Source organism: Dromaius novaehollandiae, chromosome 20 (genome assembly GCF_036370855.1).
Source record: "Dromaius novaehollandiae isolate bDroNov1 chromosome 20, bDroNov1.hap1, whole genome shotgun sequence".
Classification (NCBI taxonomy): Eukaryota; Metazoa; Chordata; class Aves; order Casuariiformes; family Dromaiidae; genus Dromaius; species Dromaius novaehollandiae.
Window position 1 is genome coordinate 2,341,092 of NC_088117.1, and position 21,180 is coordinate 2,362,271.

At 60.2% G+C, this 21,180-nt stretch overlaps 2 protein-coding genes across 2 annotated transcripts; both read left to right on the forward strand.

The window, feature by feature from the left end:
- The first annotated feature begins 1,514 nt into the window (after positions 1-1,514).
- On the forward strand, positions 1,515-3,628 carry RNF224 (ring finger protein 224). The gene is made up of 2 exons (XM_026106248.2): positions 1,515-1,773; positions 2,513-3,628. Exon 2 carries the CDS (start codon positions 2,514-2,516, stop codon positions 3,018-3,020), a length of 507 nt encoding a protein of 168 aa, XP_025962033.2. The 5' UTR covers positions 1,515-1,773; position 2,513; the 3' UTR covers positions 3,021-3,628.
- Positions 3,629-9,092: 5,464 nt separating this feature from the next.
- LRRC26 (leucine rich repeat containing 26) lies at positions 9,093-13,094 on the forward strand. The gene is made up of 2 exons (XM_026106221.2): positions 9,093-9,911; positions 10,904-13,094. Exons 1-2 carry the CDS (start codon positions 9,368-9,370, stop codon positions 11,161-11,163), a joined length of 804 nt encoding a protein of 267 aa, XP_025962006.2. The 5' UTR covers positions 9,093-9,367; the 3' UTR covers positions 11,164-13,094.
- The last annotated feature ends 8,086 nt before the right edge of the window (positions 13,095-21,180 follow it).

Consider the following 21,180-nt stretch of genomic DNA (forward strand, 5'->3'; position numbering starts at 1 on the left):
GCCTAAATGTTTGGCAAGCAGGCAGCAAAGGAGAGCACTGCCTGGCTCTCTGCCTGCTTCACGGCCTGCTCGTGCCTGGAGCAGGGGCTGCTGCCCTCTCCTGCTCCCAAGCAGAAATGCTGCTGGGTGTCCCAGGCCTGGCAGCCCTGCCCTCGCTCCATGATGTGCTTTTTTTGCCCAGGATCCTGAGTCAGGCTGGGTTCAGGGGCTGCCTCCGCACATCCCCTTTTTAGTCTTCCCTGCTACTCCTGCTGACCACCCTCCTTGCAGAGGGTGCGATTCCCTGCTGGACCGAAGGCTGTGCAAGGGGGGCTGGCAGCCGCAGGGACAGAGCTTGGCATTGCTGGCACCTCCCCTGGGTCATGCATAAGCATAAACCTTGAAGGCCTGGTTGAGGGGGTGCCGGGTCCTTCCCCAGCCATGCCTAGTGATCAACATCATCCCATCATCACCCAGAGCTGAGGACCAAGGGTTGCTTGGCAACCTTCTCTCCCATATGCCCCATACTAGTGTTGCTCCAGGGTGGAGGAGACCAAGGATGCTCTGGGGCCAACCCGAAGAGGAAAGCACAGGACTGAGCAGGATGCAGCCTGAGACAGCAAAGTGGGGTGCTAACAGCCGCGTGGAAAGCCTGGACTCCACGTACTCAACATGAGAGCCTGTAGCCTCTGCTGGAAGGGCAAGGGCAGGTCCCAGTGATGTGTTTGGTGGCTTTTCCAGGGAAGGTGAGCTACTGGTCTCCCCCAATCCCACTCTGCCCCTGCTCCCAGCCCGCACACTGACCACAGGCATCAGGCACCCTCCAAGCCACTTCTGCTAGTGTAAAGCTTGTGTCCCTCAGCTCCTGTGATAAGCAAGCTTATGAAAGGCACAGGGGAGCTGGGACATCTCTGAAGTGCCCCAGTCCTTCCATCCAGACTTCCCACATCTGCCCAGTTCATCTCCCCTCCACAACCTACTCACCCCTGGCAGCTTGCTGGCACCAGTCACAGTGGTCACCTGCAGACACCGGACAGAGCCTATCCTGCTGCACTGCCCCACACATGGGCACTGCCAGCTTGGACCCACATGCCAGGCAAGGCTGGAGTCTCAGTGTCCCTGCACCTGTGCCAGCACCTGCCCCAGCACCAGGCCCTCCACATCTCCCCTGCTGCTTGCCCAGTCTCCCTAGTCTGGGCCCCCCGCTCTACCCATCACCCTCCAGTTGCACCCCCTCCCCAGAAGCCTTGACCACCTGGAAAGGTGTTAGCCGTGTGTGCCCAGGAGCAGCTTTGGTGGCAAGTCGCGGGAAATCACCGCTGGCCAGCATCTTCCTGGATGTGCCCTGCTGCTGGCAAGTGGCTGGAGGATGTGGAGGACTGGGCTGCTGCTGTTCAAGTACAGCTGATTTCCAAGACCTTTCTGCATGTGGGTGTAGCCCAGGGCTCCTCAGCCTCATGCAGAGGGTTTCTTCTGCTGGTTAATGCAGTAAACACTCCCAAGGCAGCAGTAAGGGAGGGAGGGGTTAGATTTCGGAGGGCTTTGTTATCTGGATGCTTGTAACCCAATCGCACAGGCTTGGCTTCCCAGTGGCAGATCCAATAGCACACTTGTCCCTGAAAGGTGAGCCTCTTCCCGCTGCCAGAGCCACGAGCAGACACCTGGACCTGGCCGGGGAGCTGCTCACAGCTCAGGCCCCTGATGCTCTTTGTGGGACCGCCACAGCCCTGGGACAGTGCAGCCCTTCTGCCACCTCACCTGAGGCCCTGGAGGGAGAAGAGCACCTCAGGACAGGTGGGGATGGGGTATTGGGGAGGAGGTGATGCCTGCACACACCAAAATGCTTGAGATCATGGGTATAGAGGGAGCTGGGTCCTGGTGGGCTATGGGAGAGGGCCTGAAAGATGCTGGCGGCTACCAGGCCCCCCCTTCACATGAGGCTGGACCCCTCAGTTCATTTCCACCAGCTTGTGTGGCTGTCCCCCTGCTGCTGGGGGGTGGCTTGGGGCAGCCTGGGTGGGGGAGGAGTAGAGATGTGGCACAGCTTAGCCCCCAGGAGCTGTTCCCCAGCCCAGACGGCTGACCCGTTCCCTCCTACAGAGGGGTTCTCATGGACCCAGGGCCCACACAGGCCTCCAGGCAGGTGGCCAAGATCCAGCCAGTAGCTACTCATCTGCATTTACTGCCTGGAGCAGGAAGGGGCATTTGGCAGAGCTCCCAGCAGGGATGCTGAGTGGCACGGGGGGGAAAATGCATCCTCCCATGGCTGCAGGGGAGACTCTAGGACCCACTGTAGCAGCAGGGTCCTGCTTTCACAGGCAGGGCCCAATATGGAGCAGGCAGGGATGTGCTGGGCAGGGGACTTGCCCAGACAGCCCCAGGAACCTGGCACGCAGTGCTGGTGTCTCTCTCCCACATCTCTGATGCATCCTGGTCCTCTCAGGGGTGGCAACCATCCCTCTGGCCTTCTCCATGTCCAGATGCCCTCCCCAGCTGCAGGGCTGATGGACATCTCTCACCTTCCCCTCTCCAGCATGTCCCAGGCTGGTGGCAATGCCTGTGCAGAGGACACAGGGCCAGGCACCGAAGCCCACTCCTGTACCCTGAGCCGAGGTAGCCACAGGATTGACTGCATCATCTGCTACTCCTCCTACGACCTGTGCAGCCGACTGCCACGCCGGCTGTACTGTGGCCATACCTTCTGCCAGGCCTGCCTCAAACGCCTTGACGCCATCGCCAATGAACAGCGCTGGATCCCCTGCCCGCAATGCCGCCAAAACACACCCACACCACGTGGCGGAGTGGCAATGCTTGACCTGGACCTGGCCACTTTCCTTGCCATTAAGGCCGACAAGGAGCATCCCTGGGTGGCTGGCAGGCCCGAGCCCGACTTGGCCACCAAAGGGTCATGCAAAGAGAAGGTGGTCACCCAGCAGCCGTCAGGACTGTGCCAAGACCCAGTGCCCCAGGCACCGTTCCCCCGAAGTGGCTGCTGCCGGCGATGCCTTTGCTGTGGGGTGACAGCTGACTTTGAGAGCTGAGCAGGCTCTTGGCAGGCTGGGGCTGCTGTGGGCAGTGGGAGGATGGTGCTGCCTGGGGGCACACGGACTGGCAGGGCAGGCAGAAGCTCTGCATAGCTCAGCAGATGGAGCCAGGGCTTCCTGTGCCCAGCATGCTGCAGGCAGTCAAGCTCCTAGGGCGCTGCCTGGGCCCTTTTTGAGGACTAGCCGCCCCTTGAAAGCAGCTCAGCCCCAACCATGCCCTGAGTCCACATGTGGAGAGTCGCAGAGGGGCTGTTCCCGGGTCCCAGCAACTCGTAAGGGGACTCAGCTTGTACAGAGCTCGTTGCCTATCCTGCCAGGATTTGGGGTGCAACAGAGGGTGGGATGAGGATATATCTGCCCCTTCATCCTGCCTATTTATCCCTTTGACAACTCTGAAATCTTGTCCAGCCATCACAGATGTCCCCTGGAGCCTGGCCCAGGACTTGCTGATGCCTGGCTTCTCCATGCGTGCCACTCCACAGCAGGGACACCTCAGCCAAGTGTCCCATCAGGCAGGGTACAAGGGGAGCCTGGCACAACACAGCAAAGCAGAGATACTTTGGAGAGTATGTCTGATACCCAAAAACTTCATGTCTATTAAACAAGTCTCTGTTGGCCCAGCTGTGCTGCATGTGTCAGTCCTATTTGTTTGCAAGCCTCACGTTAGCCTGCGGTAAGCCCTGCTGCCTGGTGCAGGAGAACGAAGTGATGTGGCTTGCCAGTTACTCTACTCTGTTTGCTCTGTTTGTCATTTGCATGAGAAATTTGGGTGCTGGGGTAGCTGGACAGTTAAGAGTGAGGACAACACAGTCATTAGGGGGCCAGTAGCAGTAGCAAGGAGGCTTTTGCCATGACACAGCTCCATCTGAGATTTATCTGTCTGTCACTTGCTTTGCTCAGATCTGAGAGGCCCACCCAAAGCGAGCTCCTGACTGGCCCCATCTCTGCTGCTCATGCTGGTTTTAGTTGTGCTGTCTAAAATTCTTCCCACCTCCCTGCTTGCATGCACATACATAGCCTGTACCTAAACCCCACCACTGTTTCCATACCTGGGCTGTCAGCACTGCGTTCCCTGCCTGAATCCAAATGGGGGGCTGCAAAGACAACACCCTAAACAGAAGGCTCTGGATTGTATCAGAGACCACACGGAGAGGTCTGGGGCACACTGGGGTGATCATAAAGTTCTTAGGTAGGGCTGGAAAGACTGAGGGTTGCCTGTGCAGCTCTTGTGGTCCTTCCTCAGAGTCCATTTTCTGCTTCCTTTTCCCATGTGGTTTACGAGCTCTTACAGTATCCCAGCTTGAAGCATTGCTGGCTAGCCCTCAGGCCTCAGCAGGGGACCTCAGTGTGTGCCTCCTTGGAGCCAGCAGTGATTTCATGTTCCCCTCCTGGCACTTGGCTGTCCACTGCACTGGCTGCCAGGGCTGTGGCCGGAGCCCAGCTCCCATGCCATGTACAGCACCCATGTTGTGTGCGATGCCCGTTCACAATTCTGCCACAGGGTGTCACTTGTTATAAAAAAGTCAGTGCTCTGAGATCTGCTCAGAATGGGGACCCTATGGCAACAGGAGCAGGCACTGCAGAAATAGTGCTACCTGGCATGCCCAAGTCAGACAGGACTGGGCAGAGGTGAGGGTGCCCAGCGGGATAGCAGAAGCATGGTGTGGTTCAGGGACTGTAACCCCTCTGCACCTCTGCTCCATTCTGTATTTACACCCTCACCAGAGTCCTTTGGTGACCACCAAGACTCGAGTTGTGGGGGGGACCCCTCCAGGACCCCTGCTTTTTTCAAGGTCTGAACAGTGAGCCTTTTTCTCCTTATTCTCTTGAATGGGCTCAGATGCATCTTTGAGGGCATCTGTTTTGTGCCATGGGTCCACCACTGACTGTGTGATGCTGTCAGCCTCTCTGGCACCAGGGTATGAGTTCCTGTGAGTGCAGCACCATACCCCAGCCTTCTGCCCCACCAGTGCTCCCGGGATGGTGGCACAGTGAGGTGCTCTACTGGGCTTGGTGTACCTGGGCTGAGCTGGCTGGATCCTGCCACTGGACAAGCCCCCTCACTCACCCCTTCCCCTTCGCTCTGAGTGGGAGCAGCCCAGGCACAGTGGGAGTCAGGGGAGATCCTCAGATCTTCAATTACATGGAACCACTCAAGAAATTAAAGTCTTCAAGGATGGGATAAAAATTGGCCATAGAGTCCTAAAGCTCACCCCCCTCCATCTTTATGTTTCCCTGGCCCAGGCTGGCCAGGGTCCTGCTCTCACCCTTGCAGGCTCAGGCATGGAGACCTCCTGCCTCCCTACCCGAGCAGAACTCCCCTTGGGAGCAAGCACTGGAGCAGGGAGCCTCAGAGAAATGCAATAGCAGAGTGGTAAATGCAAATGTCAGTGCTGTGAAACTGAGCATTGCAGGCCCCGAACATCCTGCTCCCAGTAGAGACACAGCCTCTCCTGGGTTGGTGTTGGAGCCTTTGGAAAGGGAGGGGTCCCATCACACCAAGATGCTTGGGCTGTGGAGGAGCTGCCAATGCCTTCCACTGCTGGAGGGTTTGAGGCCATCACTAGGAGATTGCTGTCACCTGGCAGGACATGTTTGCTCCAGTCCTCACTGAGCTGCTTTGGTTTGCAAATACTCCACAGCTGGGAGGTGAGAACTGGCTGGGAACAGCTCCATCTCTGCTCCAGTCATAGCTCCATGCAAAACAGAGCAGCTGTTAGCGGGACTCTGAGCTGACCTGGCACCCTGGCCTGGCTCTTCAGTGGTGGAGGATGACAAATGCCCCTGGCTCCTTGTCCCTGGTCCTGTTTCTTCACCTTCATGCCCCCTACCCCTGCTCCATTGCATCCCTCCAGCCTCAAGAACAAACTAGAAAGCTGTGTCCCTGGCCATGCGTCTCTGCATGTCCCTGCTGCATGCAGTCAGGGGCTGATCTCTGAAGGAGTTTATTTGTGTCTCCACCACATCATTTTGGGAATGATGTTGGCATGCTGGTTGGACACCCTGGATTCACTCTCCTCAGTCAGAGCAGGGCTGGCTTTGAGTCCTCTGCCTTTGGGAACTGCTTCATCATTCCTCTCCAGATCTGTTCTTGCGTGGTGCTCCATGCAGCAGATGTTAAAGGTGCAGGTCGCAGGCCTGTGCTGTGAACCCAAAGCTTGGGAGCTGCAGTACGACATCACACTGCTCCGTGCAGTCTGAGACAGCTCCAGCCTGCAGGGACACAGGGAGCTTTCCTTTGCAAACTTGGGCCCCCCGAAACATTATGCCCCAGACCTGGTGATGGGCTTAGGCACAGGAAGGCTCCTGAGGGAGACAGCAGCTCCCCGCACAGCCAGTGGTGCCCCAGGAGGGTAGGGACACTGACTGGGAGCCCCATAGAGCTGGTGATTTTGAGCCCTGGGCTGGGGGGTTGCAGACAGTGCCATTTGGGTTGGAGCCCAAAACCACAGGAGGAGGCATCATGGTAAGGGAGGAGGGCATTGGACTGCCACTGCTGCCCTGTGAGCATCTGGCCTAGTGACTACAACTCTTTCCAGGGAATGGGACCTGGGCTCTTTCTGCAGGGTGCTATGTCCCCCTCTCAGGTGAAGGAGGTGGCGACAGGGACCCAGGCAAGAGGGGGACTATGTCAAATGGGATAGATTGGCTTTGGGAAGGAGTGCCTGGAGACTGGGTGTCCTTGGTGCCCCTTTCCTATGGCCCTGAGTTAGCTGCAAGGTTGCAGGGCTGAAGAAAGCAGCTGGGTAGGCTGTCAAGGGGACAGCTAAGAGAAATGCTTGTGCCCTGTGTATCCACCTCTCTGAACACAAAGGAGACATCATCTGCGGGATGCAAGGGCACCCAGAAAGGGCCAAACAGACAGTGATGCCAGGGGCCCAGCACGCTGCTGAGTGCTCGCAGTACAAATGAGGGGGAATAGTGGTGGGTACTGCCAGGACACAGGGCCGCAAAGGGGAGTCACCAGCTCGCAAGTGCAACAGCAGGGTTGGTGGGGCTACAGTGCGGGTGCCAGCCCTCCCGACCAACTCCAAACCAGTCTGGCAAGAGGGCAAAGCTGTGGCCCCACAGCTGCGGCATGCACCACACTAGGCAGTCTGCTGGGTGCAGCCTAGGCATGCGAAACGGGAGCGAGGCCAGGCACGACTAGCGACGGCCCCGTTCTCGGCCTGTGGCTACAGCAGGGAGCACGGCGTGGACATTCTTCATCCTGCGTACCGTCAGAGGGAGCAGCAGACTGGCAATGAGGGGGCTGGAAGAGGGAGTTGAGGTGGGTTCGGGGCCTCCTGGGTTCTCTAGGCACAATAGCTGGAAATAGCCATGCTTTTGATAAGATGTTTTTTTCCCTGCAATACATTTTGCACATCCCACGTGACCTCAGAGCCAGAAGAAGTGGGCAATGCATCCTGCAAGGAGGAAGAGCGTTGTGGGACTGGGGTCCCCTATGATTCAGCTCCCCAAAGAGTCTGCAGCTGCTGGGGGTGCTAGCAGGGTGAGTCAGTATTACCACTCCACGTGGCTGCGGGTTCATGCCCTGCTTCAGGGCAGGGCTAGGCTGGGCTGGAGGATTCTTCTGAATTATTTCCAGATGGGGATTAATGCAGCAAACTGAGTTTGCTGCAGGATAGATAAACAAACCGAAGTTCCTCTAGATGCTGTTAATAAACCGGTCTGCCCACCGCTTCTGCCCCTGCTCTAGGTGCGCCTCATTCCCAGCCTGGGGCGCAGGTGTACACTCTGCCTTGCTGCCCTTCTAGTGCTTTTGCCGTGGGGCAGAGGTGGCAGCGATTCCCTTTGGGCCACGAATGCTGAGGGATCCCAAATGGCAAAGGGGCTGTGAGAGCATATTTTGAGGACAGTCTCTTTGCTTCCAGCCATCACGTTGGACTCTGGGTGGGGTGCCTGACTCTGGGTCAGCACTTCCAGCTGACCCTCCCCCATGAGTCTTCTGTGTCTTGCTGATGGGTAAAATGTCCTGCTGCCCACAAGTCTCCATACAGGCATCGAGCAGGCCTTTGCAGGGCTGCAAGGAAAGCCTGGCTCTGGCTCTGGTGTGGCCAGCAGACTTCAGCTTTGCCAGGGAAAGCAGGTGCGGGGGATTGAACCTTCTCCTCACTAGCCTTCTGTTATGGGGTATCAGACAGCTTTGAAACCAGAGGAGGTGTAAACAGGGTGGAGTTAGACTTTGAGCCCTCTCACACTGGCACTGCCGTTCCAAGGTGAAGGCACGCTCAGGTCAGGCGGCTAAAGCCCCAAATGTTCATGTTTCTCACTCGTTCTCATGTGGAGGCTCCCAGGTTGCCCCCGCGTGCATGCTGATGTATTTCTGCATGTGCGTGTGTGTGAGGGGATAGCCCAAGTCTCCCAACTCCTTCAGCACAAACTGTCCTGGGGCAGTCTGGAGTAGTGGTCAGAGTACCCTGGTCAGCAAGGATACCTGGATGGGCTGGCAGTGGTGTGGGCCAGCAGCCTGTGTCCCACCAGCTGCAATACACCTCCACCACCCCAGGGCAGGAGCTCCAGAGGATCCTTCTGGGGATAAGGAGGCTGGTTGACCCAGCAGACTCAGCCCTCCATCCCTCCACATACTGACATGGCTTGTGGTCTCCTGCTACATGCAAACAGAGCCCAGAGCAAGGAGTGGGGTGGGCAGTGGCTCCTAGCAGAGCTCCCCATTGAGGAGTTCCTGGCCATGGTAGGGCCAGCACAGGAGATGGGATTAGATCTGTCCATAATATGGCTTAAGCTTTGTCCCATCGCAGCCAGCTACAGGGGCCCTAGGTCCATATACCCCTCTGTGCATGGCGGGGTGGGGGCCCGCACATCTGTGGGGGCTACTCTGAGGGGAATATGGAGACCAAGAGATGAGTCTGTTTTTCTTACAGCTCTCCAGCCTGCAGCACACACAAGCAGTTAATCCCAGGCTGTGCAGAGCTGGCTCCTTACCTGGCTGGAACAGTGCCTGGAAGGGGGAGGGATGAGGGCACGGCTCTGCACCTTGCCAGGGCAGGCATCACTGCAAAAATATTTGCTAAGAAAAGTGCAGCTCCACCCTGAGGAAAGCTGAGGCCGGACGTGCAGCTGGCTCCAGGTTTGCAGACGGAGGGTGGTGGTGAGCTGCGTTCCGGCAAACGCGAGTGGCTACCAGGAGCCGAGCACATCAACCTCGGAGCCAGGCACACTGCGGCACCTCTGCTCTGCACCCTCGGGCCCACCCAAGGGTGCCCAGCAGGGTAGGCCCACAGGCTGTGCGTGGCTGGGCAGGGCGACGGGCACTAGGAACGCACTTGTAGGGGAATCCCGACACTGGAGGTAGGGAGCCGTTGCCATCTCAGTGGGCAGCTATGGGCAGCTGGAGGGGCCTGGGCACCTGGATCACCTGCCTATTCCTCCTGCACCCGCTGCCCTCTCCAGCATGCCCAGCTGCCTGCCATTGCTCCTTGGGGGACGTGGACTGCACCGAACATGACCTGCACGAGGTGCCACATAACCTATCAGCCAATACCAGCACTCTGTGGCTTGGCTACAACTTCATCACCGCGCTCAGACCAGGCTCTTTCCCCTTCCTGCCGGTGCTGCTGCGACTCAGCCTGCCTCACAACCACCTGGGGACAATCCACAGCCAGGCCCTTGTGGGGCTTGGGGAGCTGCAGGAGCTGGACCTCAGCAACAACTACCTTACTGTGCTGACCTCGGAAACCTTCCTGCCCCTCATCAGCTTGGTCACACTCAACCTGGGGAGCAACAGGCTGGGGGAGCTGGAGCCCAGGGTCCTGTACGCCCTGCCCCAGCTCCAAGCGCTCTTCCTGCACAGCAACCCCTGGGTGTGCACCTGCAGCATCCAGCCCCTCTGGTACTGGCTCAGCCACAACAAGGAAAAAATTAAAGGTAAGTGTGCAGAGGGCTCTGTCCCCATCCTCCTCACCCTCTCCAGGCAGGCCAGGCACCTGTGTCAGGCCTGAGGCTGGACCCCAGCACCGTGACTGCCAGCAGCTGTGGGCCCATATAGGAGCCTACACTTTGGGCACCACAACACAGTCCACTGCCCGGTGCACAGTACAGTGAGGTTCCCCATGTCCCATACCAGACCATGGAGTCTCTTGTGTCTCCCTGGGTGGCCATGTCCCTGGGTCTGGTCCCTGGTGTCCATCCTCAGGTGGCTGGTGCATGGTCCTCGGCCACTAGCAAGGATTTTCTGGAGAGCTGGATGGGGCAATGTCACCACCACTGACACCAGTCCAGCCATGGTGAGGGTAATGGGCATTGGGCAATGGGCACCTGAGGTGCCAAAAAGAGCCTGCATATCAGGATGGGCGTTACCCCTGGCTCTGCCATAGCTCACTGCCTTCATTGCCTCACCCCTTCGCCAGTGTCTTCATGTCAGTCTGATCCTTCATTTCCTTATATTGGGAACCTTAGTGAGAGAAAGCTGTCTGTGAGGTCTCTTCCTCTGCTGCCGTCTGTTCCCATTTGCTGCTGCCTTGGGTGCCTGCCTGACTTTGCCTGAGCTGGCTGGGGACTTTCTGTGGCATTGCCAGGCTGGCTGCCCACTGCTCCCCATGTCCCATCACATCCCATCCTGCCCCAACCCCATTTTCCAGTCTTGTCATGCCCTCTCCAGCACTGTCCCAGCCCCACCATCTCCTCCCTCTCCCCAAGCCACAGGATGTAGGAAAGCCCCACGCCCTTCCTGCTCCCCATCTTAGCATCCTACCCTGGACTGTCTTGGTCCACCTGGCTGCGCAGTCCTTGTCCACCTGCCCTGGTCCCATCTGTCCCATACAGAACTACCATCCCCCTGCCCATGACACCCACCTACCCTGTCCCAGCTGCCCAGTGTGCCCAGGTACCTGCCCTTCAGTGCTACTTTTCTCTTCCAGAGAAGAGTTTGCTCTTGTGCACGTCCCCAGAGCAGCTGATCAACTATCCAGTCATGGCCTTCACGAATGAGTCCTTCAGGCAATGCCAGGAGAACTCACTGCGTGCCCAGGACTATGCCTTCTTTCTGCTCATTGGACCATTCTGTTTCCTGGCCAGCATCTTCCTCTGCATCTTCATGGGCTCCATCACTGTTGTCTGCCACAACCTGCACAAACAATCACACTCCTGGAAGAGATCTCCTGTCTGCAGGTGGCACTGAGGCAAGGCAAGGAGGCACTTGACAGGCCGTGGTCTATGCCCTTCGCAGATGCCTACACCCAGCCATTGGAAATGTTTCCCCGCGAACCAGTGAGAGGATGTTCTATTCCTGGAATTTGTTCTCTTTCTTCCTCCCAGTGTCCCCAGAGTTGATGCCAAGCCAGGATCCTCTGCACGCTCTACCAGGGTAAACAGCCTCCAGCCCAGCCCCCATGCAGGACACAGACTGGTTGCAAATACTCTCCACGTTTCAGGAGGCACCCCTAGATCTGCACATCCATTTCCCTGGGGACCTTTTTCCTCTAGTGCATCCCATCCTCTCCCTCCTGCTCCCCAGAGGCCTCTGTCTGCCTCTGGGTGCGTCCTAGGGGTCATTGTTTGCCTTTCAATGCCTTCCAAAGCCCTCCCTGTGCCTTTTGGTGCCCCCGTCTCCTCCATCTGGCATTCAGTGACCCAAGCAGCCTCAGGGTGCCTTTCAGTGTCCCCCAGATCCCTTGTTTTGGCTTTTGGTGCATCCAAACACCTTCTGTTTGCCTTTCTGTACCCTTGCCAGGCCTTGGTCTGCCTTTTGGTGCACCCCAGAGTCATCCATGTGCCTTCTGGTGCACCTGAAGACCCTGTATGCCTTTCCATGCAAACCAGAACCCTTTATTTGGCTTTCAGGGTGTCCCAGAGTCTCCATGTGTCTCTCAGAGAGCCGAAGACCCCACCATGTGCTGCCCAAGAGGGGAATAGATTGCAAAATGTTTCTCCCCTGATAGCTTTTCCCCTGAGCTGGGTTGGCTCAGCCAACAGCCTAGGACTAGGGTTAGGGTAAAAGTTATAGTTTGGAAAGAGAGAATGCCTAGAGCTCCTATTAGTGTGGGGCTGCAAAGAAGCTGCCAAAAGAAGGTGTGGACTGCAAAAAAGTTTCTCTCCGACAGCTTTTCCACTGTGCTATAGTTGGGAGATTGGCCAAAGCTCATCTGGGGTGAAGGTCTAGGTTTAGCATTAAGGTTGGGAGTAAGATAATTGCCCCCAAAACCTTCATACTCACTTTGTTGCCCCCAAAGTCCCCATTTTACCTGTCAGTCTAAGCCAGCATGATTGGATTCCTTTCCATGCACCCCAGACCTCCATGTGTCTTTCCATGCATGCTGGTGGCCTCCGGGTGCCTTTTGGTGCCTTCCATAGCATTCCTTTGGCATCCACACATAAAGGAAGTCTCTCAGAGACTTTACTCATAAAACTGTTAAAATTCTCTAAGAGATTCCCTTTTAGTGCAGCCATGGGCAGCAGGAAAGGCCCGGAACTGAGAGGCTCCCATGGTGGGGACTGTGGGCAGGACCCAGCTTAGCTGGAGCATCCAAGGAAGAGGGCCAGACCCATGTGCTACAAAGCCTGTGTGAGTTATGTGGGGGACAAAAAGCCCCATGGGGTTCCAGCCCCCACTGCAGGCACTTAGTGCCTGCTTCCCTCGGTGCTTCCTTGACTATCCCCATCCACAAAAAGGGGATGGGGCAGCCCATACCATCCCACAACCCTGCTGCCACCTGCACTTCCCTGCAGAAATGCTCCTCTCCTGCATCGCATGGAAATGCTCGGTGGGGATACTGTAATATACACTGGAGCTAGCTGGAGCTATGATTAGAACAGCCAAGATACAGAAAAGCAAGATGAAAGTGCAAGCAGGGTGAAGGGAGCATCAGTCATGAAGGAGAAACACCCCATCTGACACGAGCTCTTAAGCACTGTAAGACAGTAACAGCCCCAGTGAGACGGCTGCAGCTATCAGCTACTCCCTTTTAGGTCCAGCAGAGCAGCAAGGAATGCTTCCCCACACAGAAGCTGAAGAAAAAGCTAGGAATGGGGTGGAGGAAATCCTTTCAAGAGCCGTTGCCAGAGGTTAAATAAACCATGCCATGATAAAAAACAAATGAAACCTTGTCTCAACTGTTGTTGGCTCCAATTATTTTTTCCAAAAGAAAAAACAAACCAACAAGGTGTTACAGTGCCCAGTTCCCAGTAAACTCTTCCCACAGCGCAGCTCCATGGTGAGGGGTGTGAGGGCTGTGGGGAGAAGAGCAAGCCAGAAAATGTAGGCCCATTACACCTGCAACAACTCCTTGAATGCTGACGGTCCCTCTGCTTCCATTGTCCATGTGCTTGACGCTTATCCCGGGAGCAATCCCATCTCTCCTGGCCGCCTCTATGGTGTCGCCACTTGGTCCTCCCCGAGAAGGCCTGGCATCCCCGACTCGGAGCTAGGAGCTCGCCTGTCGTCGTCGGTGGTCACCCAATCCCTGCTCCTCCACCTTGGCCGTCTGGGTTGAAGAGTCATGACCCCTCGGGGGTCCAACTCCACCCTGAGAAGTGCTGGCTGAGAGCTGACTGCCTGCTGAGCAGGAGCCCGGCATGCCAGCGGCTCCCCGGAAGGACCTGCCTGGCAGCACCCAGAAAGCAACAGCAGGCAACACAGCCCCACGCCGAGCAGTGCCCTGCGATGGGAGCAGAAACTGAGTCCCCCGTCCTTCAGTGGGTGCCTCTGGGAAACAAGCTCGCTCACTTTCTGCAGCTCCAGCTGGAGGCTGAAATGGTAGCCCCAGCTGGCTAGCACGGGGGGTGGGCAAGAGGTGGACTAGCAGCTCTCAGCAGCCCGCAGGCGGAAGAACATGAGTCTTTTAATAGAGAAAAAGCACCCAGAGAAACTGAGGGCACTTTCCCAAATACAGAGCTGAAGCATTGGGCTCCCCAGGCAGGGGCAGGCGGGCGGCTCTGCACGCTGGGCCTGTCCCCCCCAGCTCCAGCAGCCCCCACCCCCAGCCCCAGCGTAGCCCAGGCCATTTCTTCCCGGGTCCCCGCAGCATCGCTGTTGCTGGTTGTGCTTGCTGGTGTGTACGTACACACTATGGGCTGCACTTTAAGGTTTATTGACTGTTTAGGGATGTAAAAGGCAATCGCAGCTGAGGCCTATGGTGGAGTCTTCTCAGCTGTTCTGGCACTTTCCCTCATGAACCAGCGGTGAGCAGAGCTGCCGGTTCAAACCGGATCCGGCCGGACTGGCGGCGCGAGGGACAGGCACGTTCCATAGGAGGAAAGGTGTCGGTGTGCGACCTCGAGCGGATGTAGAAACGTCTGGAAGGAGTGAAGGAGCACCTGAAAAGCTTCGCTCCTGTTTCCTATGCAGAGATCATGCTGCTGATGCTCCTTGTCTGCGTTGTCACCATGTGCTGCCTGCTAGAGCACTACAGAAACTAGAAAAGCAGTGGACAGAGCCCCAGGGACGAGCAAGTGCCCCTGCCAGGGCCCCGCCCGTGCTCCCAAGGCCATCAGAGAAAGCCGAGAAAGCAAGGCCCCTGGCTAAGAGGTCTGTGTCGTGCTCTCGGGGCTGTCGGCGAGGTCGGCCACGCGGGGAACGGCTTCGGCAGCTGGGCGCCAGTGGCCGTGCGGCCGTGCCGTGCCGCCTCAGCCGCGCAGCCACAGCCAGGTTGCTGAGGGCTTCGTGGGCCACAGCAAAGGCCGCTGGAGCTGGGGCAGCGCGGCGTTTGCGCTGGCGCTGCAGGGACAGGACCTGGCGCCTGCTTTCCCACGCCTTTCCCCCACGGAGCCGCGCTCCCAAGATGGCTGCCGGGAGACAGCTGCGGCACGTGGCAGCGCCGGCACCACGACTCCCCGCCGGGCAGTGTCCCCCCGTGCCGACGGACACCCGCCCGGCACCCCCCCGGGCGTCACAGCCTGCAAAGTGGGGAAAGTGCCTTTCCTGCCCCAGAGCAAGGCCTGTCTCCCCGCCCAGCCCCGCCCAGCCCCTCCCCGTGCCCCCCCAGCACGACGCAAACGCCCCTTCCAGCACGAGGAGATTGGCGCATGGAGGAGGTGGTTTATTTTCCACAAAAGCACGACTCGACCAGAGGCGAAGCACGGATTTGCCCCGGTGGCCAAAGGGCAAGCGCTGGGCAGCCTGGGTTTGCATCGCGTGCTCCCAGTCCCTGTGCGCAGGACGGCCGCAGGACCTCCGCTGCCATCGTCTGCCCGCTCGCTGCCTTTGCCAGGAGCGATCGCAGCTCTCCTGGCCTCCTCTCTGGTGTCACCGCTCGGTCCTCCCCGAGAAGGCCTGGCGTCCCCGACTCGGAGCTAGGAGCTCGCCTGTCGTCGTCGGTGGTCGCCCGAGCCCCGCTCCTCGGCCCTGACCCTCTGGAGGAAGGAGGCGTTGCCCCTTGGGGGCTGAGGCTGACGCTGGCCACCACGGTCCCGCCTCAGGGACCTGCTTCGCACCCTCTCGCGCGCCCCCGAGGGGCCACGGTCATAAAGGGGCACGGAGGAGCTCCTGTGCCGGCGAGCGGAAGACCGCTGCCGCTGCTGCCGCCTCCTTGCCAAAAGCCAGGCAGGAACTCTCCCTCGGGGCTGGCGTGCCCAAGAGCCCTGCCCGGAGCCTCCGACGCGGTACTCCTGCACGGCAGCGTCCCCTTGCATCCGGTGGAGGATGGCCTCAAAAGGCCGCCTGCAGAGTGGGCACTCCGCTTTGGTGGCAGACCACTCCCGGATGCAGCCGAAACAGAACTCGTGCAGGCAAACGGCAAGGTAGGCAAGGTTTTCCACTGTGCCCAGGCAGATGGGGCACGTCTGCTCTCCAGAGGCATCCAGCGGCATTGTCCCGGGCACCTGGCTCATGCTGGCTCCCGGGGAAAAGCCGCTGTGCTCTGGAACATCCTCCGCTGCCAACGTTGAGTCCTACCAAAGAAAGGGGGGGACAAAGCTCATGAGCAGCCACGCAAGCTGAGAACGAAGCGGCAGCAAAGCTGCCGACCTCGAGAGCTCCAGAGAGGCCCAGGCTTCTCCTTGAGGGCTGAGAAAACCACCCCCCCCCGGAGCCCTGTTGGCAAGGTGGCCGGGCAAAAGGCCCCCCTGCACACCTGCGGTGCTGGGCTTCCTGCAGGTGGGCTTCCCCTGGGCAAGTGGGGCTCCTGGGCAAAGAGTGGCCGTGGCCAGCGAGGGGAAGGGAGGCGTGGGGCCAAGGGGCAGGGTGGGAATGTTTTGTCTCTGCTGCTGCCGGAGCAGAGAGGGACGAGCCGTGGAAGAGGAGAGCTCTGGCAGGGCTTTGGAGAGCTCTTTGGTGGCTGGGGACAGTCTGGTGGTGCGTGGCCGGCAGGGCACAAGGGCAAGGCCCTGTTTCCCGCTCCGCTTGCCAAGGCAGGGAGCCACGCTTTGCCCCGCGCTTTGCACGAGCCCCTGCTGCCTGCCCCGCAGCCCTGGCAGGAGAAGAGCTGGCAGCTCAAAGCCACCCCAGCACCCCACGTACCCCCCACACTACCTGCCGCACTCGGAGCAGGCCCCGCCTCTGCGGCCGCCTCACAGGCGTGATGTAAGGGGAGTCACAGGGACGCCCCAGTGACATCACAGGACTCTCAGGGGCAGCAGCCGGCAGATCCCCCAACTGGGAAGCCCAACCCTGTGCTTGGGAAGTCCATCTGACAGGACGCTTCGCCCCTTTTCCCTCCTTTGGGCTCTTTGGCAGGGATGCTCTTGTTGCTTGGGAAGGAGCCTGAGCAGCGGCTGGCCTGCCTGGCAGTCTGCGCATGGCTTTCCGAGCTCCCAGGCCCCAGCCCCAGCCCCTCCCCGGCCTTCCGTTCCCAGCCCCAACAGCCTTGCTGTTGCTGGCAGGTTGCTAAGCGGCACCAGGCCTACCTGCACGGCCATCCCTGGCACTTTGGCCGCGATGGGGCCACCAGGCAGCGAGGCGTGCCCTCCAGGCCCTCCTGCCCGGCTGTGCTGGGAACAAGGGACCCTCCAGGCTTGGGGTGTTGAGCGTGCCCAAAGGCACCGCGGGGCTCAGCTGGGGTCACTCGACGCTTGGCGGCATTTCCCCAGCATCTCCTCCTGCACCTGGCTCCTGTATTGTCAGGGCTGTGCTCCTTGACAGGGGCTTTGGGCGCTTCATTTCAGGGACAGAGCACCGCCTGTGCTGAACACAAGCCCCTGGCGAGTAAATGAGAGCAGCCTTGGGGCCGGAGCAACGCAGCTGTCCCCAGCGCCCCAGATGCCAGGTCAGGCTGCTGCCCTGCCAACTCCACCCTGAGAAGTGCTGGCTGAGAGCTGACTGCCTGCTGAGCAGGAGCCCGGCATGCCAGCGGCTCCCCGGAAGGACCTGCCTGGCAGCACCCAGAAAGCAACAGCAGGCAACACAGCCCCACGCCGAGCAGTGCCCTGCGATGGGAGCAGAAACTGAGTCCCCCGTCCTTCAGTGGGTGCCTCTGGGAAACAAGCTCGCTCACTTTCTGCAGCTCCAGCTGGAGGCTGAAATGGTAGCCCCAGCTGGCTAGCACGGGGGGTGGGCAAGAGGTGGACTAGCAGCTCTCAGCAGCCCGCAGGCGGAAGAACATGAGTCTTTTAATAGAGAAAAAGCACCCAGAGAAACTGAGGGCACTTTCCCAAATACAGAGCTGAAGCATTGGGCTCCCCAGGCAGGGGCAGGCGGGCGGCTCTGCACGCTGGGCCTGTCCCCCCCAGCTCCAGCAGCCCCCACCCCCAGCCCCAGCGTAGCCCAGGCCATTTCTTCCCGGGTCCCCGCAGCATCGCTGTTGCTGGTTGTGCTTGCTGGTGTGTACGTACACACTATGGGCTGCACTTTAAGGTTTATTGACTGTTTAGGGATGTAAAAGGCAATCGCAGCTGAGGCCTATGGTGGAGTCTTCTCAGCTGTTCTGGCACTTTCCCTCATGAACCAGCGGTGAGCAGAGCTGCCGGTTCAAACCGGATCCGGCCGGACTGGCGGCGCGAGGGACAGGCACGTTCCATAGGAGGAAAGGTGTCGGTGTGCGACCTCGAGCGGATGTAGAAACGTCTGGAAGGAGTGAAGGAGCACCTGAAAAGCTTCGCTCCTGTTTCCTATGCAGAGATCATGCTGCTGATGCTCCTTGTCTGCGTTGTCACCATGTGCTGCCTGCTAGAGCACTACAGAAACTAGAAAAGCAGTGGACAGAGCCCCAGGGACGAGCAAGTGCCCCTGCCAGGGCCCCGCCCGTGCTCCCAAGGCCATCAGAGAAAGCCGAGAAAGCAAGGCCCCTGGCTAAGAGGTCTGTGTCGTGCTCTCGGGGCTGTCGGCGAGGTCGGCCACGCGGGGAACGGCTTCGGCAGCTGGGCGCCAGTGGCCGTGCGGCCGTGCCGTGCCGCCTCAGCCGCGCAGCCACAGCCAGGTTGCTGAGGGCTTCGTGGGCCACAGCAAAGGCCGCTGGAGCTGGGGCAGCGCGGCGTTTGCGCTGGCCCTGCAGGGACAGGACCTGGCGCCTGCTTTCCCACGCCTTTCCCCCACGGAGCCGCGCTCCCAAGATGGCTGCCGGGAGACAGCTGCGGCACGTGGCAGCGCCGGCACCACGACTCCCCGCCGGGCAGTGTCCCCCCGTGCCGACGGACACCCGCCCGGCACCCCCCCGGGCGTCACAGCCTGCAAAGTGGGGAAAGTGCCTTTCCTGCCCCAGAGCAAGGCCTGTCTCCCCGCCCAGCCCCGCCCAGCCCCTCCCCGTGCCCCCCCAGCACGACGCAAACGCCCCTTCCAGCACGAGGAGATTGGCGCATGGAGGAGGTGGTTTATTTTCCACAAAAGCACGACTCGACCAGAGGCGAAGCACGGATTTGCCCCGGTGGCCAAAGGGCAAGCGCTGGGCAGCCTGGGTTTGCATCGCGTGCTCCCAGTCCCTGTGCGCAGGACGGCCGCAGGACCTCCGCTGCCATCGTCTGCCCGCTCGCTGCCTTTGCCAGGAGCGATCGCAGCTCTCCTGGCCTCCTCTCTGGTGTCACCGCTCGGTCCTCCCCGAGAAGGCCTGGCGTCCCCGACTCGGAGCTAGGAGCTCGCCTGTCGTCGTCGGTGGTCGCCCGAGCCCCGCTCCTCGGCCCTGACCCTCTGGAGGAAGGAGGCGTTGCCCCTTGGGGGCTGAGGCTGACGCTGGCCACCACGGTCCCGCCTCAGGGACCTGCTTCGCACCCTCTCGCGCGCCCCCGAGGGGCCACGGTCATAAAGGGGCACGGAGGAGCTCCTGTGCCGGCGAGCGGAAGACCGCTGCCGCTGCTGCCGCCTCCTTGCCAAAAGCCAGGCAGGAACTCTCCCTCGGGGCTGGCGTGCCCAAGAGCCCTGCCCGGAGCCTCCGACGCGGTACTCCTGCACGGCAGCGTCCCCTTGCATCCGGTGGAGGATGGCCTCAAAAGGCCGCCTGCAGAGTGGGCACTCCGCTTTGGTGGCAGACCACTCCCGGATGCAGCCGAAACAGAACTCGTGCAGGCAAACGGCAAGGTAGGCAAGGTTTTCCACTGTGCCCAGGCAGATGGGGCACGTCTGCTCTCCAGAGGCATCCAGCGGCATTGTCCCGGGCACCTGGCTCATGCTGGCTCCCGGGGAAAAGCCGCTGTGCTCTGGAACATCCTCCGCTGCCAACGTTGAGTCCTACCAAAGAAAGGGGGGGACAAAGCTCATGAGCAGCCACGCAAGCTGAGAACGAAGCGGCAGCAAAGCTGCCGACCTCGAGAGCTCCAGAGAGGCCCAGGCTTCTCCTTGAGGGCTGAGAAAACCACCCCCCCCGGAGCCCTGTTGGCAAGGTGGCCGGGCAAAAGGCCCCCCTGCACACCTGCGGTGCTGGGCTTCCTGCAGGTGGGCTTCCCCTGGGCAAGTGGGGCTCCTGGGCAAAGAGTGGCCGTGGCCAGCGAGGGGAAGGGAGGCGTGGGGCCAAGGGGCAGGGTGGGAATGTTTTGTCTCTGCTGCTGCCGGAGCAGAGAGGGACGAGCCGTGGAAGAGGAGAGCTCTGGCAGGGCTTTGGAGAGCTCTTTGGTGGCTGGGGACAGTCTGGTGGTGCGTGGCCGGCAGGGCACAAGAGCAAGGCCCTGTTTCCCGCTCCGCTTGCCAAGGCAGGGAGCCACGCTTTGCCCCGCGCTTTGCACGAGCCCCTGCTGCCTGCCCCGCAGCCCTGGCAGGAGAAGAGCTGGCAGCTCAAAGCCACCCCAGCACCCCACGTACCCCCCACACTACCTGCCGCACTCGGAGCAGGCCCCGCCTCTGCGGCCGCCTCACAGGCGTGATGTAAGGGGAGTCACAGGGACGCCCCAGTGACATCACAGGACTCTCAGGGGCAGCAGCCGGCAGATCCCCCAACTGGGAAGCCCAACCCTGTGCTTGGGAAGTCCATCTGACAGGACGCTTCGCCCCTTTTCCCTCCTTTGGGCTCTTTGGCAGGGATGCTCTTGTTGCTTGGGAAGGAGCCTGAGCAGCGGCTGGCCTGCCTGGCAGTCTGCGCATGGCTTTCCGAGCTCCCAGGCCCCAGCCCCAGCCCCTCCCCGGCCTTCCGTTCCCAGCCCCAACAGCCTTGCTGTTGCTGGCAGGTTGCTAAGCGGCACCAGGCCTACCTGCACGGCCATCCCTGGCACTTTGGCCGCGATGGGGCCACCAGGCAGCGAGGCGTGCCCTCCAGGCCCTCCTGCCCGGCTGTGCTGGGAACAAGGGACCCTCCAGGCTTGGGGTGTTGAGCGTGCCCAAAGGCACCGCGGGGCTCAGCTGGGGTCACTCGACGCTTGGCGGCATTTCCCCAGCATCTCCTCCTGCACCTGGCTCCTGTATTGTCAGGGCTGTGCTCCTTGACAGGGGCTTTGGGCGCTTCATTTCAGGGACAGAGCACCGCCTGTGCTGAACACAAGCCCCTGGCGAGTAAATGAGAGCAGCCTTGGGGCCGGAGCAACGCAGCTGTCCCCAGCGCCCCAGATGCCAGGTCAGGCTGCTGCCCTGCCAACTCCACCCTGAGAAGTGCTGGCTGAGAGCTGACTGCCTGCTGAGCAGGAGCCCGGCATGCCAGCGGCTCCCCGGAAGGACCTGCCTGGCAGCACCCAGAAAGCAACAGCAGGCAACACAGCCCCACGCCGAGCAGTGCCCTGCGATGGGAGCAGAAACTGAGTCCCCCGTCCTTCAGTGGGTGCCTCTGGGAAACAAGCTCGCTCACTTTCTGCAGCTCCAGCTGGAGGCTGAAATGGTAGCCCCAGCTGGCTAGCACGGGGGGTGGGCAAGAGG

What these genes read in the sequence shown, in the direction of transcription:
- RNF224 (XM_026106248.2), top strand. Translation starts at nt 2,514, where the DNA reads ATGTCCCAGGCTGGTGGCAATGCCTGTGCAGAGGACACAGGGCCAGGC.
- LRRC26 (XM_026106221.2), top strand. Translation starts at nt 9,368, where the DNA reads ATGGGCAGCTGGAGGGGCCTGGGCACCTGGATCACCTGCCTATTCCTC. An exon ending in CAACAAGGAAAAAATTAAAG is followed by an intron (nt 9,912 to 10,903) that starts GTAAGTGTGCAG and finishes TTTCTCTTCCAG; the next exon opens with AGAAGAGTTTGCTCTTGTGC.